This window comes from Oncorhynchus masou, chromosome 8 (assembly GCF_036934945.1).
Source record: "Oncorhynchus masou masou isolate Uvic2021 chromosome 8, UVic_Omas_1.1, whole genome shotgun sequence".
In the NCBI taxonomy this organism is placed as follows: domain Eukaryota; kingdom Metazoa; phylum Chordata; class Actinopteri; order Salmoniformes; family Salmonidae; genus Oncorhynchus; species Oncorhynchus masou.
The window spans coordinates 20,821,140-20,845,131 of NC_088219.1; the positions used below are offsets into that span (position 1 = coordinate 20,821,140).

Genomic DNA, 23,992 nt, shown 5'->3' on the forward strand with positions numbered 1-23,992 from the left:
ACAATCGAGCTAGGGGGTACAATATCACATTACAATTACACAAGGACCTTAAGGGACATATATATACTTACAATTCTAACAGCTTTTTTGTTAGTAGAGCATTTAACCGTCTTAAAATAAAGTTCAATTTATTTTTGTAGGGTAAGAAAATGTGGTTTTCTGTTTGTAAATTTTACTTTTGTGTCTGAAATTTGGCCAAAAGAATAATTAAATTAATTACATAAAAATGTTTCAGCTTATTTCTAACTTATGTTAAGAATCCAAACAGTACATCTCTCCACAATAGTGTAAAATCTTCATAAATGTGTTAAATTATAAACCTACTGATGTCTTGCCACAGTTTTCTTACATGCATACAATGCCAAAAAAATGCAACACTGTTTCTGGGTGGTCATTACAAAAGGAGCAATTTGAGTTGATGTTTTCCTTAAACTTCTTCATATAGTGGTTGACAGGATAATATTTATGAATAATTTTAAAGGAAACTTCCTTAATTTTGCTAACAAGTAGGTATGTGTGTGGCAACATCCAAACTTTTTTCCAACAGATATTATCAAAAAATCCATTCCAATAAGGCATGGCATAACGTATAGATACAACATCCTGCTGAAACATGGTTCGTATCACTCTGTTGTTGAATGGACCAAAAGAGAAACAAATCTTTCCTACTGATTAGTCAAAAAGGGTCAATAGAAGGTAGGCTCTGAGGGTCAGGTCTTGACACGTTCCTGAATAACAGAGCAACACCTGAGGGAATGGCATCTAAAACAATTGCAAAATCTTTAGGTGTTACAGGGACCTTGTAAAGTGATAAGAATTCCTTAGAACTGAGTAAAAGACCCTCTGCACTTACCAGTTGGCTCACCAATAGGATATTATTTCGGGAACTGATATTCTAAAAACAAAGAAGTATTTTTATACAATATATCCCGATTATTCCATATATAATATCTGTGTGGAGAAAAATTGTGTTTATAAATTAAGGACCATGATAAGAAAACCTGCTGATGAAAAGCAGAAAGTTTCACTGGAACTTTGTCAATATTATAATTGAAAAACAACATGAAGTTAAGGCCACCAAAACTAGAGAAGACATGATGAGGAATAAAATTCCAGATAGAAGTGGGTCTTCTTAGGAATTGTTTTATCCAATTGATCTTAAAAGTATTATTTAAAGTAGTAAAGTCCAGTAAATTCAGTCCACCATTCTCATAAGTGTTCATTACAACAGCTTTCCTAATGTAATGGGTACGGTTTTTTCCAAAGAAAGTTGAAAAGCATCTGGTCAATCTCCTTATTTACTGTGAAGATATAAAGATAGAGCACCATATGTTTGTCGAGAGATACCTTCAGCCTTGGTTATTAGGACTCTACCTTTTAAAGATAAGTCCCCCTGTAGCCCTTGATTTAGCTTCTTCTGTGGTTTTTTGATAAGAGGGTTAATAATTTAGTAAGCCTCTAGACTTCTGATCCTTTGTAATGGTTATGCCTAAATATGTAAGTTCTTCTTTTACTGGAATACCGTAATATGAAGGTGTCACACAATTTTTGACAGCTATAAGTTCACATTTATTAATGTTAAGATATAGACCAGACGCTTTGGTGGTAACGTTTGTGAATTGGGACCTCCACTTAAAATGGCAATTAAACTGCATCCGGTTTCGACGGGAATTCCTGGAGGGAAAGTGGCGAGGGTTGAGGGGTAAAAAAATAACGTGTTTGGACCGCAGACTGATCTCGCTTCCTCCCATCTTTGAGGACATGTATTTCCTTTGCAAAAGCGGTTACTCGAATATCTTGTCAATATAATAGACAGTCTTTGTCATAAACCAGTGTTGGACTTGGCCGAGCATCTACGCCACACACTTCTCTTCCCCTACTCGCACCAGGATCAGTGCTGAACGCTCGGCTCGGGAGAATCAAGCGAGCTAAACACGGCTTCCATTGTCGTGGTAGCCCCACTCCGTCGAGCTGAACTACTAGTAAATAACTACAGTGGGTTACCTCTTCGGCGTTACTTCATGGATACGGTGTCGCGGTCGTTCATAGGCAAGCTAGCTAGTAGCCTGCTAACGTTAGCAGCTCAGTGTTGATTCCTTTGACTCCATCTACCGCTGACACTGGTGCAAATGAGTGAACCGGGGAAGAGTTTGCTTTCTTCCCCTACTTCTTCAGGGGGGCAACCTGTGGGGTCTGACACCTACAAAGGCTGGCTGTATAAATGGACTAACTACTTGAAGGGCTACCAACGCCGGTGGTTTGTCCTTAGCAACGGCCTTCTGTCATATTACAGGTAATTGCTAGCAGCTAGCTATGCTACCGCTAGAAAGCTAGTTAGATAGCTAGCTGCGTTAATGCAAGCAAAGTCAAGTGCAGTTTAGAACCAATCCCATAGTGACTGTAATTTCAGATTAATCATGTAGTTGACAGTCTATAGACTGTTTGGCGTGCATAATTAATATAAATGCAGCAACGTTAACAGGTGACTTTAGAACTGCTGTAGTTGGACCAATATTACTCACCAAAACAAGTCTGTTAAGATATTTGGCAATTGAGAATAGCATGCCATGATGAACATCATCCCACAGTAAGGCATTTCTCTAATCAGTCAATGACTGGGCATAAATACAGAATGTGTGGGAGACAATTAGGCAAAAGCAGAAAAAAATAAACTTATCAGACTCTAAATGAATGCATATACACTCAGTGGACAGTTTATTAGGTACACCCATCAAGTACTTGGTCGGACCCCCCTTAGCCCCGAATAATTCAGGCTGTTATGGAGGCAATGTTCAGGTGCACTGTGACGTTCAAACGTTGCTCAATTGGTATCAAGGCACTCCCCCACACCATTACACCAGCCTGTACTGTTGACACTAGGCAGGATGGTGCCATCGACTCATGCTGCTGATTCCAAATCCTGACTCTACCATCAGCATGAGGCAGTAGGGACCGGGATTCGTCGGACCAGGCAATGTTTTTCCACTCCTCAATTGTCCAATGTTGGTGATCACATGCCCACTGGAGCCATGTCTTCTTGTTTTTAGCTGATAGGAGTGGAACTTGGTGTGGTCATCTGCTCCAATAACCCATCCATGATAAGGACCGACGAGTTGTGTGTTCCGAGATGCCGTTCTGCACACCAGTGTTGTACTGCGCCGTTATTTGCCTGTTTGTGGCCAGCCTGTTAGCTTGCACAATTCTTGCAATTCTTTCTCAACAGCTGTTTTCGCCCACAGGACTGCCGCTGACTGGATGATGTTTGTTTGTCGCACACTGCCGTGCGTGAAAAGCACAGGAGCCCGGCCGTTTCTGAGATACTGGAATCAGCGCGCATGGCACCGACGATCATACCACGCTCTGTCGCTTAGGTCACTCGTTTTGCCCATTCTAGCCATACTGTTCACATTTTTGTGAACAGGATGGTGTAACTAATAAACTGACCAATGAGTCTATATTTATGGTTGCATATATGATGACATTTGCACATTTCATGTAGATAACTGTTATAGATGAAGCTGTGAATAATATTTTAGGTGAGATTCATATTGGAAGAGCTTTTTTTTGTGGGTGGGGGGTTATTTTACAGGAATGACTGTCAGCGCGTACGACACTGCATATCTATGTAGCAACCTACGAGAACCATCTAGGTCGTTACATTTCTTTATGATGTATAAGATGTCTGACATGTTTTATCTGATACTTTTAGAACATGTGGTCCTCTAATTCAGTAACGGCCTTCACAGTTGTTAGGCACAGTTCCCTAAAACCAGTTAAGAGGGATGTCAGCCAGACTGTTATGAACTCAATGTGAGGTATTTGTCAGAGGTGTGTGTAGACACACTTGGACATCACCACTTTCCCCGGCTGCCCTACAGTGTTTGATGGGAATGCATGACTGCTCTGCCATGTGTGTTTATGTCACTGAACTCTTGAGTACCAGCACAGAATAGAGTTAAATGCCCTGGCATAACCAACGCATGCACATTGCACTGACATGCACACACAAATACACTGCCAAGCACTCACATCGGCTATGCTCAAGTAGGTGCAGGTGTAACAAACCATGAGATACTGTACTCCTATGAAACATAAATAATTGCATGTGTGTGTGGCTGGATTTGTGTGGTGTGCATGTGTGTGTGCCGTGTTGTGACATTTCTGTCTCTGTAGAACTAGATTTAGTCAGCAGACTCTTCCCTTGTCTCTGTGTGTGTACGTGTGTTGGTGTGTGTGCGTCTCTGTGCATTAGGACTCAGGCAGAGATGGCCCACACTTGCCGTGGCACCATCTCCCTGACCACGGCACACATTGAAGTGGGTGATGCGTGCCACCTGGTGCTAACCAGCGGAGGGCGGAGCTACCACCTGAAGGCCACCTCAGATGGGGAGAGTCAGCGCTGGGTCTCTGCCCTCCAACAGGCTAAGGCCAACGCCAGTCACATGATGCACCAATCAGGTGAGAGACAGTGGAAAATTATATGATTGAGTGGATTGGGATGTTTTTAAATGGTAGAGTGGGTGAAGAATGTTTAGCTTACATTCAAAATAAATTATGAAAACACTATGATTTGTGGCTTTACTGCTGTACATGACACAGTGATTTGTGACCCTTTTGAAAGGAATTAGAATTTACATTATGAAAAAGTTATGCCGAAGTATTGAGACTAGGATATTTGACCTTTTACCTTACCTTTACATTGTCTCATTGGAGGTGAAAATGTATATTGGGACATTAACTGCAGGTTCTGTTTTTGGAATTTAAGGTTAGGCACCCGAGGTAAACAAATCTTATAATGTAGCGTTCCGTGTCAAGGTTACCAGCGTCATTCATGCAATCAACCACAAGGTGGCTTGCTCAATAAATGTTGACCGTTTGGCACAAGTGTTCCTGTTTTCTCAATTTTTTATTTTACCATTATTTAACTAGGCAAGTCAGTTAAAAACAAATTTTTATTTTCAATGACGGCCTTTCAACAGTGGGTTAACTGCCTTGTTCAGGGGCAGAACAACAGATTTGTACCGTGTCAGCTCAGGGATTCGAACTTGCAACCTTTCAGTTACTACTCCAACGCTCTAACCAACCACTAGGCTACCCTGCCGCCCCACTAGGCTACCCTGCCGCCCCACTAGGCTACCCTGCCGCCCCACTAGACTACCCTGCCGTATAATGCAACATTTGAATATAATTCTTTTGGTGGTTGGTTCTGTTCCATTAAAAACCTCCAATGGAGACGGTCACTTATCAGTCATTTCAACAAGCTATCGTGTGGCTTTTTTGCTAATTGCATTGCTAAGAGTGGGCACTGCTCTGGTGTCCTTGAGAATTCATTTTCTTGATTGAACTGTAGTTTTGAGCTGTCTCCACCGATTGCTGGTTTAAGTCCAGTTCTCTGATATGCACTTAGTGAGCTTGTGGAAAAGAGGGTGACTGTGAAGGATGGTACAAGGGCACAGCTTGTAATGACATCTCACTCTCTTTCTCTTCTCTCTCGGCTCTACATCTAATTTCTATCTTCCCTCACACACTTGCTCTCTCTTTCTCTCCATACCCCTCCCTTTTTGAGTATGACGACAGCCGGAGACCTTCCAGCATTTATACTCCTCCTCCCACTGCTATGGGGAGAGAGATGCTTCATATTTCCATTAAGACTATTTTCTTTCTATCTGCACTGTAGAGAAAGAGCTTCAGTGCAGCCTCCTAATGAGATTTCCTCTGTAAGTATTTATTACCTGCAATAACTATATTGAGGAAATAATTGTCAAGTTAGCTATGGTGGAGGGGTTGGTGTGTGTATTTGTGAGTGGATTCATTCCCTGTGTGGTACTGTGTCCTCATGGTAATTCACTTTGACAGTCAGTGGGGTAGACTTCATTTATCAGCTGCACACTGGAACAAATGTGAGTACCTGATTATTAAATGTTATTTGGCATCTTTAATGTGTCTGCTTCTCTTTGAAGCAATGCTCAGTCAGAGCTCTATCTTTAGCTCCTTACTGATTTGAACTGACCTAGATATGACAGATGGTGGTAATACATGTAATGCACGTTTTTCTACAGATTGGATTTATGACTGATTTTCTCAGGGATCTGCATTCATTCATAGGAGAGGGGTTGTGCCTCTGCTTCGTTCCACAGTACTTTTAACCTCTGAAGGGTTTGTCTGTGTATGCTTGTGTTTATGGACATGGGTTTAAACTTTAAAGTCATCTGTTTACTTAACCTTTATTTAATGGGTCCGTTAAAAACAAATTCTTACATCCTGGTGAGTCAGGGAAGTCAGTTGAGAAAATATTCTTATTTACAATAACAACCTGGCAAGTGGCTATGGTCAAAGTCACTGAACAGCATTTGTAGGATCTGGACCCATTTAGATGATTCTCCCATTCGCCCATGGCCCAGAAACTGCTGAAACTTCAGTAATATAGGACAATGGACACTTGTGGTGCAATAATAGTAAACATTCCTCTCGCAGAAATGTGGATTTTAATTGGGTATTAGCCTCATGATCTCTGCTTTAATTCCCTGGTCACTGAGATTGGGCACCGTTGAAGAGTTGCCCCCATATTTAGGAGCTGTTATTGTTGTTGTGGTATTGTTTTGTACCAGGGGGAGTTAATTTGATTGTTGTTTACTGAAGGTGTGTGTGTGTGTGTGAGATCTGCTGATTATAACAGAGGTCTTCACAAATTAGATTCTAGATGATGATAGATGGACACACCAGTTGTCTTAGATGATTGCAGCAGAGCAAGACGTTTTGCTGGCAACTTTAACATGCCGCCAGGTTTTTGCCGACTTTCCTTTATATCTGAAAGGTATTGCCGGCAACAAAGCCTGTACTTTTATTTCCGCCAACCGACCTGGTCATAATTTTGGTAAGATGTTTAAAAGTCCCGCCAACCCATCGATATAAAGTATTCATACCCCTTGATTTACAGTGCCTTCAGAAAGTATTCATACCCCTTGATTTACAGTGCCTTCAGAAAGTATTCATACCCCTTGATCTATGCAAATCTATTGAAAATTAAATACAGATATCTAACTTATATAAGTATTCACACTGCTGAATCAATACTTTGTAGAAGCACCTTTGGCAGTGATTACAGCTGTGAGTCTTTTAGGGTAAGTCTCTTTCCACACCTGGATTGTGTAACATTTGCCAATTATTATTTTCAGATTTCTTCAAGCTCTGTCGAATTGGTTGTTGATCATTGCTACACTACCATTTTCAGGTCGTGCCATATATTTTCAATCGGATTCAGTGGTGGAAAAAGGACAGAATTGTCATACTTGAGTAAGAGTAAAGATGCCTTATAAGAAAATGACTCAAGTAAAAGTGAAAGTCACCCACTAAAATACTACTTCAGTAAGTAATATACAAGTATTTGGTTTTAAATATACTTAAGTATCAAAAGTAAAAGTAATTGCTAAACTATACTATAAGTATAAATAATTTCAAATGTCTTATATTAAGCAAACCAAACTATTCTATTTTTTAAAATGTATTTATGTATATCCAGGGTCACACTCCAACACTCAGACTATAGGTCGACCGATTAATCGGAATGGCCGATTTAATTCGGGCCAATTTCGGCCTCCCAGGTGGCGCAGTGGTCTAAGGCACTGCGTCGACAGTGCTAGCTGTGCCACCACTCTAGGTTCGAGCCCAGGCTCTGTCGCAGCCGGCCACGACCGGGAGGTCCATGGGGCGACGCACAATTGGCCTAGCATCGTCCGAGTTAGGGAGGGTTTGGCCGGTAGGGATATCCTTGTCTCATCGCCTACTAGCGACTCCTGTGGCGGGCCGGGTGCAGTGCACGCTGACCAGGTCGCTAGGGGCACGGTGTTTCCTCCGACACATTGGTGTGGCTGGCTTCCGGGCTGGATGTGCGCTGTGTAAAGAAGCAGTGCGGCTTGGTTGGGTTGTGTTTCAGAGAACGCATGGCTTTCAACCTTCGTCTTTCCCGAGCCCGTACGGGAGTTGTAGCGATGAGACAAGGTAGTAACTACTAACAATTGAATACCACGAAATTGGGGAGAAAAAAAATGAAAAAAAAATTGGGTCCGATTTCAAGTTTTCATAACAATCGGTAATCGTCATTTTTGGACACCAATTATGGCCGATTACATTGCAAGAAACGAGGAGACTGTGTGGCAGGCTGACTACTTGTTATGCGAGTGCAACAAGGAGCCAGGGTAAGGCGCTAGCTAGCATTAAACTTATCTTCTAAAAAGCAATAAATCTTAACATAATCAATAGTTAACTACACATGGTTGATGATATTACTAGTTTATCAAGCTTGTCCTGCATTGCATATAATCGAAGCGGTGCCTGTTAATTTGTCATTGAATCACAGCGTACTTTGCCAAACGGGTAATTTAACAAGAGCATTCATGAAAAAAGCACTGTCGTTGCACCAATGTGTACCATAAACATCAATGCCTTTCTTAAAGTCAATGCACAAGTATATATTTTTAAAGCTGCGTATTTAGTTAATATTGCCTGCTAACATGAAATTCTTTTAACTAGGGAAATCGTCATGTTTCTTCCGTTCTGTGCAAGCAGAATCGGGGTAAATTCAGCAGTTTGGGCCACCTGGCTTGTTACGAACTGTGTGAAGACCATTTCTTCCTAACAAAGACCATAATTAATTTGCCAGAATTTTACATAATTATGACATAACATTGAAGGTTGTGCAATGTAACAGCAATATTTAGACTTATGGATGTCACCTGATAGATAAAATACGTAATGGTTCTGTATTTCACTGAAAGAATAAACGTTTTGTTTTGAAATGATAGTTTACGGATTTGACCACATTAGTGACCTAAGGCTCGTATTTCTGTGTGTTATTATATTATAATTAAGTCTATGATTTGATAGAGCAGTCTGACTGAGCGGTGGTAGGCAGCAGCAGGCTCGTAAGCATTAATTCAAACAGCATTTTCGTGCGTTTGCCAGCAGCTCTTTGCTGTGCTTCAAGCATTGAGCTGTTTATGACTTCAAGCCTATCAACTCCTGAGATTAGGTTGGCAATACTAAAGTACCTATTAGAACATCCAATATTCAAAGGTCTATGAAATACAAATGGTATAGAGAGAAATAGTCTTATAATAACTACAACCTAAAACTTCTTACCTGGGAATATTGAAGACTCATGTTAAAAGGAACCACCAGCTTTCATATGTTCTCATGTTCTGAGCAAGGAACTTAAACATTACCTTTTTTTAATGGCACATATTGGACTTTTACTTTCTTCTCCAACACTTAGTTTTTGCATTATTTAAACCAAATTGAACATGTTTCATTATTTATTTTAGACTTTATTGATGTATAATATTAAGTTAAAATAAGTGTTCATTCAGTGTTGTTGTAATTGTTATTATATATACAGTATATATATATATACTATATATACATTTGGGGCGGCAGGGTAGCCTAGTGGTTAGAGCGTTGGACCAGTAACCGCAAGGTTGCAAGTTCAAACTCCCAAGCTGACAAGGTACAAATCTGTCGTTCTGCCCCTGAACAGGCAGTTAACCCATTGTTCCCAGGCCGTCATTGAAAATAAGAATTTGTTCTTAACTGACTTGCCTGGTTAAATAAAGGTAAAATAAATAAAAAATATATAAAAATTGGCCAATTAATCGGTATCGGCTTTTTTTTTTGTGGGTCGTCCAATAATCGGTATCGGCGTTGAAAAATCATAATCGTTGACCTCTAACTCAGACGTCATTTACAAATGAAGCATTTGTGTTTAGTGAGTCCGCAAGATCCGAGCCAGTAGAGATGACCAGGGATGTTCTCATGATAAGTGTGTGAATTGGACCATTTTCATGTCCTGCTAAGTCTTAAAAATGTACTTTTGTGTGTCAGGGATAATATATGGAGTAAAAAGTAAATATTTGTCTTTAGAAATTTGTCATAAATAGTAAAGTACAGATACCCCCAAAAACTATTTAAGTAGTACTTTTTGAAGTATTTTTACTTAAATTTACTCAGTGCTGTAAAGTACTTAAGTCAGACCTATAACTCGGCCACTCAGGAACATTCACTGCCTTCTTGGTAAGCAACTCCAGTGTAGATTTGGCCTTGTGTTTTAGGTTATTGTCCTGCTGAAAGGTGAATTAATCTCCCAGTGTCTGGTGGAAAGCATACTAAATCAGGTTTTCCTCTAGGATTTTGCCTGTGCTTAGCTCCATTCTGTTTCTTTTTTCATCCTGACAAACTCCCCAGTCCTTAATGATTACAAGCATACCCATAACATGATGCAGCCACCACTATGCTTGAAAATATGGTGACCCCAGGCGTCCTTCTTTTCACTCTGTCAATTAGGTTAGTATTGTGGAGTAACTACAATTTTGTTGATCCATCTTCAGTTTCCTCATCACAACCATTATACTCTGTAACTGTTTTAAAATTACCATTGGCCTAATGGTGAAATCCCTGAGCAGTTTCCTTCTTCTCCTGAAACGGAGTTAGGAAGGATACACCATCCAAAGCCTAAATAATAACATTATGGGGTATTGTGTGTAGATCAGTGATACAGAATCTCAATTTAACCCATTTGAAATTGATGCTGTAACACACAACAACATTTGGTAAAGTGAAGGGATGGGAATACCGTCTGAAGGCACTGTAAGTGTCCACTCGTAACACCTTACAGTAGCTCACACCACCTGCCTCTCCTCTTTCCTTACTCCTTCTCCTGGCATCTTTCCTTTGCCCATCCCCATTGTGGGTTCCCTCTCCATCACCTGTAGGGGCGGATCACTGTCACACATGAGTCATTCAGATGTATGAGTCATGGCCATCTCTATCAATTATCTGCTGACATGTTTTCCTCTGACTCCCACACGACAGATGATGATGTGTACTTAACGATCGCACACACATACCATGCAGCCCTCCTCATCTCCTTCTACTGTGTAGCAGATATTACTCACAGTTAATTTAGACTACATTATCACAATCCATTTAGACTACATTATCACAGTGCATTTAGGCTACATTATCACAGACATTTCCTAGGTGTGCTTCTATTCAGAGTCACAGGTTTGGTGACTATGCTAAAACAATTGTGCACTGGTAGATCAGCTGTCAGAGGAGAGAGATCTATCTCTCTCTCTCCTGGGTGCTCTTATCTGTCTGTCTCCCCATGTTTCATCAGACCACTGCAGATGTCTGAAGGAGTTTTCACTCTCATTTTAATCTTCCCCTGAGAGCTCATAAATCCACTTTCCAATATTTTGTTTTTTCTCTAATAACAGCATGGGAGTCCTTCACTGTTGTCTGGCGCTCCAAGGATGCTCTGCCTGACACTGGCCTTGAGTCAGACAACCTGCTGGGAGATGGTAGCTTATATATGCATGCATGTCACATGAAGCAGGCAAATGCAGAAGCTGATGGATTTGGCCCAGATCTGTGTTTTTACGGTAGGATCTATTGTAGGTATTTGTGATATTTACATTGTTTATTCTGACATTTACTTACAACCACTGGATTCACGCTACAGTAGTGTTTGAGTTTGGCAAAGTTCTGTCGATATGGAGATGAGTAGCCTAGCTTTTATTTCTAGACAGCAAGGGTTGTTTATAATTTGAGTTGTTCTGATTTGGGGCTTTTTGATGCCTCTGGCACCATGTAAAGTGTAAGGGTCTTACAATGTGGTTTTCTCTAGCGTTCCATCTTGTCCAATGTCCTAGACTACCACTGAACAGTAGGATTCCAGTTATGAGGTGTCAATAATCTAGTCTACAGGGTAGGACTCCAGATTACTTTGTTGTTGTAGGATGCAGATGGCAGAGTTGTGGAGATCTAGGTGACCGTGGCGGGTGTCTCAGACACCAGGCTCCAGCAGCTCTGAGATGTCTGTAACACTGCTGCTCTCACTGAGAGACGTGTCTGTCTGTTCCGCCTGTCCTCTCTCTCTGAGCTCATTAAAATCCACATAATGATTGCACCCCAGGAATATGTCTGCCTCTGCTGGTACTGGTCGATTTATTTCCTCTTGCTGCCTATAACTGATGGTACCAACACGGGGGAGGAGCGGAGAGAAGTGAAGTGCGTCATTGTTTTTCTCCCTCCACTGCTAAAAATAACTCAGTCCTCCAATTGCTTGGGCCTGTGTTTCCACAGAGACCATAGAAATGTAATTCATAGCTTCCTGTCGGGGGGGGTCACAAGCGTTTATCTCTCTTTCCGTCTCACACTCTCAATCTATTCCCATACATAACTTCACATCTCTGTAGAATCTCTCCATCTTCGTTTCCATATCTATTTGTCAGTGATAAGTTATTTTACCTCTGCCTGCATCACAACTATAATTGTCTACAATATCTCTACCTCATCTTCTCGTCCATAATGGAAACTGTATGACCGTCCGAGGGCACGAAAGGAAAGAACACATTCCGCCCTTCAAATCAATCATCATGTCTTCTCCACTTGCAGATTTATAGAGTCTATGCTATTTTAAGAATATGGTTTGTAAGCAAATGCCTGAATGAATGGAACAAATTCAGTGCTGCTCCCTCTAACCATCCCTACCACCCTCTGTCTGTACAGATGACTCCGGAGACGAGGCCCCTGTGCCCCAGCCTGACCGAGCCCTGACCCAGGGGGCTCTGAAGACCCTGGCTAGTAAGCTGGACGACCTGAGCACCTGCAACGAGCTAATCGGCAAGCACGGCGCCGCCCTGCAGCGATCCCTCAGCGAGCTCGAGGACCTGCGCTCGGCCACTGACGGCACCGACAAACTCAAGACTGTCAACGAGCGTGCCACACTCTTCCGCATCACCTCCAATGCTATGATCAATGTGAGGACCGACTCACTTTGCTAACCTTTGCCAACATTTCAGTACAGTGCCTACTGGCTACTTCAATCGATTTTTCAGTATAACCAATGCTAGTAGTCATCCTACTGCTTTGATCAATACAACAATAAGAACTCTTAATGCCATGATCAATAGGAGTGTTTATTATATTGGACTGTGTGTTGTACCTATGCTCTGTAACTTTAGAGGTGTCATTGATATATTGTCACCTCTGTGGCTGCCCTCTCCTCTGTATGGTCTCAGGCCTGTAGGGACTTCCTGGACGTAGCAGAGACACACAGCCGGAGGTGGCAGAGAGCCCTGCAGTATGAGAGAGAACAGCGCCACCACCTGGAGGAGACTATTGAACAGCTAGCCAAGCAGCACAACAGCCTGGAGAGGGCCTGGAGAGAGGCTCCCAGCACACACCCAGGTCAGAGACACACACACACCAGTCTGTTCTCTCATATTTGATTAAGATTAGAAAACACTCAATGGTTTAAGCTCCTACCGTGAAGGTAGTTTGGTGCAGTTTATTGCTTGGTATGGATTGGAATCTCACAAGAAACTGTCCCTCCTCTGGTCATCCCTGGTACTGCATTCATAGTGGGTTGTCGCTGGTTTATCTTTCAGAATGTCATTTATTGTAGCATAAATGCACTCCGGTTTGAGAAATAAGATCTACACAAACAAAACACCCTAACTCAAACTGTAATTATCCTGTGTACCTGGCAGACGGAGGTGAGAGAACGCAGGAGGGTGACGCCAGTGATGAGAATGAAGACACAGAGTTCTTTGATGCCATGGAGGACTCCCCTGCCTTCATCACAGTGACCGCCTCTGACCACACGCAGCACAGGTCAGTCACTGGGATGAAACCCTGATGAAGGAAGCTTGCTGTTGAAACATTAGTTATTACATGTGTTGCATCGGATTCAGAACCAGTCCGGGTCACTGACCTGATCTCTACTGATCATGGGGCCAAGTAGAATTAATTCATGTAGCTATGTAATATGACGATGCTAGCATAATTCATTAGGCTTTATTATGTATAATGAATTCATTTGACTGTGTTTTGTGTATATGGTAGTTGCAGTGTGTTTGTCTTTCAGACGCTCTGGCAGTAACCAGAGTATCATGAGTGGAGGATTACCCAATAGTGAATGGAGCCACAATGAGAATGTGAGTCTGCAGTCTTATGCTTTACCACCTCTTTACATACAGAGGTTTAGTAAATCATAGGCAAGGTTATCTTACCTTAGGGCAGGGATCAACTAGATTCAGCTGCGGGACAATTTGTTTTTCATGAGTATATGGTCTGGGGGGCCGGAACCTAATTACAAATGATTTGTATTATTGTAAATAAACTGCAAATTAACCACAAGAAATTAAAACCTATTAAATGTAAACCTTGCTTACATTTGTATACGATCACATGTGTCTCTATTATGTGTGGGAATACGTTTTTTTTCTCAGAAAACTTGGGGGGCCAAATAAAAGTGCCCGTGGGACACCAGTTGGGGAACCCTGCCTCAGGGATTGTATGATACAATACTTTAGGGTGAAATAATATTTGATGTCTATCCTGTAATACCTCTGCTTACCTGATTAACTGTGGTTGACCATGCATGTGTTCCTCAGGACTCTGGCTCCAACAACGTCCAGCTGCGTAGAGTTAGACGGAGCCGCATCCCAAACAAACCCAACTACTCCCTTAACCTGTGGAGCATCATGAAGAACTGCATCGGCAAGGAGCTGTCCAAGATCCCCATGCCTGTAAGAGAAACGAGAAGTGATTATACGGTCTGTACTAGTGTTTGTGTATTAAACGCAGGACGCAACTCCAATGTGTGTCTGCCTGCAATTGTGACCTCAGGTAAACTTCAACGAGCCCCTGTCGATGCTGCAGCGTCTAACTGAGGATCTGGAGTACAGTGACCTGCTGGACCGGGCGTCTCGCTGCGAATCGTCCCTGGAGCAGATGTGCCTGGTGGCAGCCTTCTCTGTGTCCTCCTACTCCACCACCATCCACCGCACTGCCAAGCCCTTCAATCCCCTGCTGGGGGAGACCTACGAGCTGGACCGGCTGGATGACTTCGGCTACCGCTCCATCTGCGAACAGGTCAGACACAACGAACACCCCGGCACGCTCTCTCTCTGAAGCATGTCTAAGATGCACAGAGACAAACAGAATGGCCCACGCACTACTGACAATGTCACCCTCCTCCTCCTGCTCTCTCAGGTCAGTCACCACCCCCCAGCCGCCGCCCACCATGTGACGTCACAACGAGGCTGGACCCTGTGGCAGGAGATCACTATCGACAGCAAGTTCAGAGGGAAATACATCTCTGTAATGCCATTAGGTGAGCCGTGCATACCCAGTATGTACATTGTACTCCAATATGCACTAAATACTGGTTACATATACAGAATCATGTCACATAGCTATTTCAAATCCATATTAATTAGACATTTTGTGTAACGTTGTTTATTTGAATTATCTTTCTCTCTAGGCTGCATCCACCTGCAGTTCCACTCCAGTGGGAATCACTATGTGTGGGGAAAAGTCACCTCCACGGTGCACAACATCATAGTGGGCAAACTGTGGATTGACCAGGTGAGTGTCTCACATATTTAATGTGTGTTTGTATATTTGTATACAGTCCGTTTATCCCTATTGTTTATATACAAACGTAGGATGAAAAATGAAGAAAAAAAAGACCTATATTGTCACAGCTATGTAATCCTGCAGCAACAGGATTTGAACATTTAGTCCTTAATGGTGCTTGATGCTTGATTGGTGGTTAAGCTATTGGCTGGCCAAAAGTAGGCTGCATGAAAAGTGCAATACTCTTAATGTAACTGTGGGTTTTCAGTGAATTTATGTAAAACACAAAGTTGTTCTGCATTTCCTGCGGCGCATGACAATTTTCAGCAACAAAAGAGTGATCAAATGAAGTGCGGCACAGGAGGCTGAGGCAGCTTCTTTGAGGAGGACGGGGTCACAGTAATGACTGGGGTGGAATGGTATCGAATACATCAAACAAATCAAATCAAATGTATTTATAAAGCCCTTCTTACATCAGCTGATGTCTCAAAGTGCTGTACAGAAACCCAGCCTAAAACCCCAAACAACAAGCAATGCAGTTCTAGAAGCACGGTGGCCGATCATTCAGAGTATCTCTAACGCACCTGCTGTCTCGAGAGAGTTGAACACAGCAGGTCTGGGACAGGTAGCACGTCCGGTGAACAGGTCAGGGTTCCATAGCCGCAGGCAGAACAGTTGAAACTGGAGCAGCAGCACGGCCAGGTGGACTGGGGACAGCAAGGAGTCATCAGGCCAGGTAGTCCTGAGGCATGGTCCTAGGGCGCAGGTCCTCCGATAGAGAGAGAAAGCAAGAAAGAGAGAATTAGAGAGAGCATACTTAAATTCACACACTGCACTGGATAAGACAGGAGAAATACTCAAATACTCCAGATATAACAGACTGGCCCTAGCCCTCCGACATAAACTACTGCAGCATTAATTCTGGAGGCTGAGACAGGAGGGGTCGGGAGACACTGTGGCCCCATCCGATGATACCCCCGGACAGGGCCAAACAGGCAGGATATAACCCCACCCACTTTGCCAAAGCACAGCCCCCACACCACTAGAGGGATATCTTCAACCACCAATTTACCATCCTGAGACAAGCCGAGTATAGCCCACAAAGATCTCCGCCACGGCACAACCCAAGGGGGGGCACCAACCCAGACAGGAAGATCACGTCAGTGACTCAACCCACTCAAGTGACGCACCCCTCCTAGGGACGGCATGGAAGAGCACCAGTAAGCCAGTGACTCAGCCCCTGTAATAGGGTTAGAGGAAAATCATCCCAGTGGAGAGAGGGGAACTGGCCAGGCAGAGACAATGACATGGTTTCCATGCGTTTGATTCCATTTGCTTCATTCCGGACATTATTATGAGCTGTCCTCCCCTCAGTAGCCTCCTGTGGTGGGTGGTGTTGTAGAGAATCTGCCTCACTCTGCTCTCTCTCATTATGCCTGCATGAATCATCAGGTCTCCATGTTTGCCAAAAACACAATCCAATCTGTTTTTTCCCATCTATTCATCCCTCCCTGTCCTGCTTTGCTGTCCTCACTCTCAACATTGTCCCTCATGATTAATGACACCAATAGTAATGATTATGATATATTGCTAACATTGATAAACCAGAAGTATTTTGTAATAATATTGTTGACCGTGTGTCGATAATGCTGAAGCTAATTTCCACCAGAAGAATCATCAGCCTGTGGCATGGGATAAATAGCCTGTGTTTTTCTCTTTGTAGTCTGGGGACATTGAAATAGTCAACCACAGGACCAAGGACACCTGCCACCTCAAGTTTGTCCCTTACAGTTATTTCTCCAGAGACCTCTCACGCAAGGTAAATCTATGGTTTTAGAAACAGAGGCAGTCCTTCCCACATCCTCAATGTCTCCTCCCTCCCTCTGATGTTGTGACTCCAGGTGACAGGTGTGGTAGCAGATAGCGAGGGCACGGCCCATCACATTATGTCTGGTACCTGGGACGACAAGATGGAGAGCGCCAAGATAGTGGAGAGTAGCCGGGGATGTGGAGGGTCAGAGGGCAAACAGAAGACCCTCTATCAGACCCTCCAGCCCAAAGTGCTGTGGAAGAAATACACTCTCCCGTAAGATCAGCCTGCCTGCATATTATCAAGTCAGCCTTAAGCACGTAAACCTATTTATACAACCATTTTGATTCCTCTCCTCTTGCATCCTTGCTTCCACTTCTTACTCCCACATCACTACCCGTCGCTCCTCGCCCTCTCCCTCTCTGTCCATCCTATCTATCTGTTTCACCTCAGTGTTTTCTCTCCACTCCCCAGGGAAAATTCTGAGAACATGCACTTCTTCTCCTCCCTGGCACTGACACTGAACGAGCCTGAGGAGGGCGTGGCTCCGACTGACAGCCGCCTGAGGCCCGACCAACGGCTGATGGAGGCGGGGCTTTGGGATGAGGCCAACGCCCACAAACAGCGTCTGGAGGAACGACAAAGGCTGGAGAGGAGGAAGAGGGAGGCACAAGCAACACAGGTCCTGGAAGAAGGTGAGGAGGGTAGTGGAAGGACATGATAAAGGACATCTCAAGAGAGATTACAGTATAGAAACTAGGAAGCAAAAGTGTGACAATTGCAATACAGTGTATGTCAGCAAGATGTTACCCATATTGAGTTACATATGTGTATGTTTGTGTCTCTGACTCCTTAGGCCAAGACATCGAGGGCTTCCAGCCACTGTGGTTTGAGAGGAGGACAGATGATTCAACGGGGGAGAGCACTTACGTGTACAGGGGTGGATACTGGGAGGCCAAAGACAAACAGGACTGGAGCCAATGCCCTGAAATCTTCTAAGGCTCCACCCCTGGGACTGTGACATCACTGGAGGGCAGAGCTGAGGGACTGGTGGACAAGCAGAGGGAGGGGTCCACATGCTGCAAACACATTGACATGTGGCCAACTCTTTGTCCATTTGTGTGTGTTCCAGAAAGACGGAGCCCTCCATGCCAAACTTCAAGAACATTCTCTGTCCCCATCACTGACCAGTGTGTTTTGCAAGCATGGCCTCGTGTGTGTGTGTGTGTGTGTGTGTGTGTGTGTGTGTGTGTGTGTGTGTGCGCGTGCGTGGCGCAACAGAGTAAGTTAGAGAGACAACCTATTTGAGATATTTTGATTAAGAGTTACAAAATAGAGCTATTGCATGGAAACCCATGTTTATTTGAGGTGGTATGTCTAGTGGTGCCTGGTGCTCCATTGATCTGGTAATAAGGTAATAGCTACCGTAAGTGTATAATATTATAGAATAATATTGGTACAATTGTATGGATAAGTAGGGGGGAAAGTGAAAGAGGTTGTGTTTTGGTTCTAGGATGTCCTGTTCCAGTCTGAGCAACTATCTCCAATATATATCAAGGGTACAAAACATTAGGAACACCTTAATATTGAGTTGCACCACCTGCTGCCCTCAGAACAGCGTCAATTCGTTGGGGCATGGACTACAATGTGTCAAGCGTTCCACAGGGATGCTGGCTCATGTTGACTCCAATGCTTCCCACATTTGAGTCAAGTTGGCTGGATGTCCTTTGGGTGGTGGACCATTCTTGATACACACAGGAAACTGTTAAGCATGAAAAACCCAGCAGCATTGCAGTTCTTGACACACGCAAACCGGTGTGACTGGCACCAACTACCATACCCTGTTCAAAGAGGCACACATACACAAACCGTGTCTCAAGGCTTGAAAATCTTCCTTTGACCTGTCTCCTCTCTTCCAGGTACACTGATTTGAAGCAGATTTTTTTTTAGGTGACAGCAATAAGGGATCAAAGCTTTCACCTGGATGCCGTGTCATGGAAAGAGCAGGTGTTCCTAATGTTTTGAACACTTTAATATCTATATGTAACTATGCATATCTATATGTAACTATGCATATCTATATGTAACTATGCATATCTATATGTAACTATGCATATCTATATGTAACATTGTGCAGTGCCAGTGTTTCCTTCTGTTGCAACAGCGAGGCACTCCCCAGATTTGTAACTTAACAGTGCATTTCTGAAGTGCATGAAAACACCCATGTAGTGGACGCTGATATCACTGAATACGTTTGATCTGTACAGACCTCATCTCAGAAACCAAGAACTAAAGTCTTTACCAGTTATGTTACATGCGTCTTTCCATGAGCGATTAGTACAGACCAAAAACTAGGGGAATTTTGAGTATGTAAGAAGCTACCCACGATTATGATCATTCGTAAACAATATCGATTGTGTTCTAATGTCTTGGTTTCTCAAATGTTGATGAGGGTGCATTATGAACAGACAAAATGTTAAATCTTAACAAATGATTCCACCCTGTGCAATGAAATGTTTCAATGTCTTATATATATTTTTTAAATATTAAGAAATCGTCTGAATTATACTATAGGATGTGTAATGTCGAGTTGCACAGTGCAAAGGAGGTGTGTACTCCAATTATTACACATCTTTGTGTTTGACTGCAGGCATTTAAACATGCACCATCAATGAACTCAGACCTGTGTTGTGGCACCACTTGTAGCTAATGCATGGTTTAATGTGCTCATGCACTGCTGCCTAGTATTAATTAGGCATTAGCCTCAATAGTCGTTTCTAGACTTCACTCACAGAAGAACATTGTGTGAATTCACCTCTTGTGCCCTAGGTCTTCGAAAATTGACTTTTTTTTGCTTGAACAAACAAACTGTCTCAATGTGGTCTTTGTAAACATGCACAGTGTTATCAGAGATGGCATATAATGTAGTAACCAGCTTTTTGTGTCATGCAGTTCTCAACTCAAGACATAGATGAAAACTAAATTAGCCAAGTTGAAGACTCAAGCCAAGAGGAGATTTTCCCTGGGACAGTCTGTCTGATCTGGGCTAGCCGGTCTGATGGGGCTGCACACTCCACATTACTCGTTTGACGTCATCTTGGCTCTAGCACACATGTATTCAAGGTACCACTCAATAAAAGCAATTCAAACTAATTATGTGCACTTTATTGGCTTGCCAGATTTGTAATCATGATAAATATTCGTCTTCAACTGACCTCAACCTGAGGATGAAAAATACTTTTTCTGTTTTTGTTGCTGCAGTTGCACTTACATCCAGCAGGTGCCACTATAGCCTACATTTTTATATTGCTGATGTAATGCCATGTTCACTTAAAGTTTAAAAAAGCTTCATTCTGACATCGGGCAGTAATTCTATCTGAACAAATGTGAAAGTTTACACAGTTTGTTGCTGATCAGTCAACATAGTCCTTTTGGCTGTTTTAAGGCGGTGGTGTAGTGCTCACTGGCTAGATAACATCTGTATTGTATTCTACACTGAGAACAGAATGTTCCAAACTGAGGCAGAGTATCATGCATTCTGTTTTTCACATACAACTCCTCACTAGGGGTGGGAATGCAAGGTGGTGTGGTGAAGGGGGGAACAATCTCACTGCGATTTGTCCCATGTGCTATATTTGCATTGATGGATCGTTTGTTTTTTAATACAGTCAGTAGATCAACATTTGTTCACTGCACATTGAGTGCTCTGTTTAGGTTAATTCATATTTGTGCAGACATGTTTTATTAAGTGTTATATAAAAACACCTTTAGAGGAAGTGTGCTGTATGTGCTGACACTGCATAATAAAGTAATGCTTCTTATTCCTCTCAGTTGCATTTCAGTATGTGTTTCACTCTGCAGCTCCTCCGTACTTCTCTATCGGCAGGTTTCTAGGTGAGGCCTATTTCTATCTAGACATGTAGCCATATGGCCATAGACTGATATTTTATACTGTATCAGGGACCAACGTGGGCAACGCATAAGTGTCAAAGATATAAGTTGGATAGCCCTAAGAGGCAAGTAAGCTGTGAGTGTGTGATGTTTTATGTAGTTTTTACCTAAGCTTAGCCCACTGTAAAAGTTATAGGCATGAGCTCTTGTCCAGGCTGAGGCAAACTTTTCTTTGTTACTGTCCCAGTAAACAAAGAGAGGGGGGATTGTTTTATCAGACTGTGGCCCCTGGTGTGGACATGAGGTGGGAGTTAGGGAAAAAAAAGGATAAAAGTGGAACATGTTCTGAGTGAATATGGAGTGGAGGATCACACAGAACTTTTGGAAGAGCTACAGAAGAAAATTGAATGTGAGGAGAGTGAGGATGAATTAACTGCGGTGAAAGGTGCGGTGAAGACCGAATTTGAGCCTTGTCCTGATGATGGCAAAGATGATTCTGGCCTAGTGGGAGTAAGATTTTTGGAGAGCATGGATCCATGCCTTCAGGGAGATCCATATGTGGTGTAAGGTTGGGTGGAGAAGAAGTTGGGGAATGTTCGGTCGGTGAAAGTGACTCGAAGTGGAATTGTGTACATTTGTGTTTCTGCCATCCAGAGGGAGTGTGCTCCACACCACGTGACTGGGGACAAGAACTGTGACTTGCTTTCCTCTCCGGAGCAGGGCAGAAGTGATAACTGGAGTGCCGTTACGTGTTGTGGAGGATCAACTCAAGTTGAAGATGCCCAGTGTCTGACAGCCACCGTTTGTAAACTAGGGGTACCCATGGTACTGGAGATCAGAGGTGTCCAGTGAGAGACAACCCTGTGAGTAGGTCAAGGCCAATAGAGTGTGATAGAAATAACATGTGCTTCATTAAGGTTGTTTTTTTGGCATTCATGGCCATGGTTGTCAATTGTACAGCAGGAATGGAACGTTAATCACAGAGGATAGATGTTGTGGTGGCAGCTGCAGAGAAGTACTTGGGCATACGAGATTTTACTGCAAAATAGTTACCAGACATTTTGAACTATAGTGTCCCGTCCTCCCAGGCTGCAGGCCTGGAGTAGGATCAGATAGGGCCAAAGTAGTGGAAAAGTGGTGAGGTTGTAATGGGTGCAGGGACAGTTGGTAGGGCAATTTTTTTTACAAAGTGTAATGAATTCATACTACAGAATAGTATGCTGATGCAGTCAATACTGTAGGTGGCAGCAGAATATATATATATATTTTTTAACCTTTATTTTACAAGTCAGTTAAGAACAAATTCATATTTACAATGACAGCCTACCAAAAGGCAAAAAACCTCCTGCGGGAATGGGGGCTGGGATTAAAAATTTAAATATTGGACAAAACACACATCACGACAAGAGTTACTCCACAACATAGCATAGCAGCAACACAACATGGCAGCAGCACAAGATAGTAGCAGCACAAAACATGGTACAAATATTATTGAGCACAGACAACAGCACAAAGCAAGAAGGTAGAAATAACAATACATCACGCAAAGCAGCCACAACTGTCAGTAAGAGTGTCCATGATTAAGTCTTTGAATGAAGAGATGGAAATAAAACTGTCCAGTTTAAGTGTGTTTTGCAGCTCGTTCCAGTCGCTAGCTGCAGCGAACTGAAAAGAGAATCGACCCAGGGATGTGTGCGCTTTGGGGACCTTTAACAGAATGTGACTGGCAGAACAGGTGTTGTATGTGGAGGATGAGGCCTGCAGTAGTTATCTCAGATAGGGGGGAGTGAGGCATAAGTTTTTTTAAATAAATAAGCATCAACCAGTGGGTCTTGCGACAGGTATAGAGATGACCAGTTTACAGAGGAGTATAGAGTGCAATGATGTGTCCTATACGGAGCATTGGTGGCAAATCTGAAGGCCGAATGGAAAAGAACATCTAGCCGCTCAAGAGCACCTTTACCTGCCGATCTATAAATTACGTCTCCGTAATCTAGCATAGGTAGGATGGTCATCTGAATCAGGGTTGTTTGGCAGCTGGGGTGAAAGAGGAGCAATTACGTTAGAGGAAACCAAGTCTAGATGTAACCTTAGCCTGCAGCTTTGATATGTGTTGAGAGAAGGAAAGTGTACCCTCTAGCCATACTCCCAAATATTTGCATGAGGTGACGACCTCAAGCTCTGAACCTTCAGAGGTAGTAATCACACCGGTGGGGAGAGGGACATTCTTCTTACCAAACCACATGACCTTTGTCTTGGAGGTGTTCAGAACAAGGTTAAGGGCAGAAAAAGCTTGTTGGACACTAAGAAAGCTTTGTTGTAGCGTTTAACACAAAATCCGGAGAAGGGCCAGCTGAGTATAAGACTGTATCATATGAATATAAATGGATAAGAGAGCTTCCTACTGCCTGAGCTGTTGTTGATGTAAATTGAGAAGAGCGTGGGGACTAGGATCGAACCTTGAGGTACTTCCTTGGTGACAGGCAGAGGCGGAGACAGCAGATGTTCTGACTATACACGGCACTCTTTCAGAGAGGTAATTAGCAAACCAGCCCAGACACCTCAGAGAAACCAATACTCCTTAGCCGGCCCACAAGAATGGAATGGTCTACCGTATCAAAACCTTTGGGCAAGTCAATAAAAATAGCAGCAACAGATTGCATACCAGAGAATACTAGACATCAAGAAAGCCAGTCAGTTGATTATTGAGAAGTTTTTCCAACACTTTTGATAATTAGAATAATAATATGAGGGTGATTGCAGCAGAAATACTTTTGAGGAGATGAGAAACTCCATTGGAATCGTATTTACGCCCGTCGTGTGTAAATTTGCCCATACGTTGTCAATTGGCCGCGCGGTGGAGTCTGGGTG

The 23,992-nt window shown here is 43.0% G+C and overlaps 1 protein-coding gene across 2 annotated transcripts; it reads left to right on the top strand.

Annotated features, from left to right (window-relative positions):
* The first annotated feature begins 1,668 nt into the window (after nucleotides 1–1,668).
* LOC135544364 (oxysterol-binding protein 2-like) lies at nucleotides 1,669–20,383 on the top strand. Of its 2 annotated transcripts, XM_064971913.1 has the most exons (15): nucleotides 1,669–2,293; nucleotides 4,253–4,458; nucleotides 11,271–11,435; nucleotides 12,565–12,815; nucleotides 13,077–13,245; nucleotides 13,548–13,671; nucleotides 13,925–13,994; nucleotides 14,454–14,588; nucleotides 14,689–14,934; nucleotides 15,055–15,175; nucleotides 15,326–15,429; nucleotides 17,144–17,239; nucleotides 17,322–17,506; nucleotides 17,705–17,925; nucleotides 18,087–20,383. In XM_064971913.1, the coding sequence occupies exons 1-15, from the start codon at nucleotides 2,130–2,132 to the stop codon at nucleotides 18,227–18,229; spliced, it is 2,400 nt and encodes a 799-aa protein (XP_064827985.1). In that variant the 5' UTR covers nucleotides 1,669–2,129; the 3' UTR covers nucleotides 18,230–20,383. The 2 variants fall into 2 exon arrangements, with proteins under 2 accessions (XP_064827985.1, XP_064827986.1); XM_064971914.1 differs by lacking the exon at nucleotides 11,271–11,435 and having other exon boundaries at nucleotides 1,670–2,293.
* Nucleotides 20,384–23,992: the final 3,609 nt, after the last annotated feature.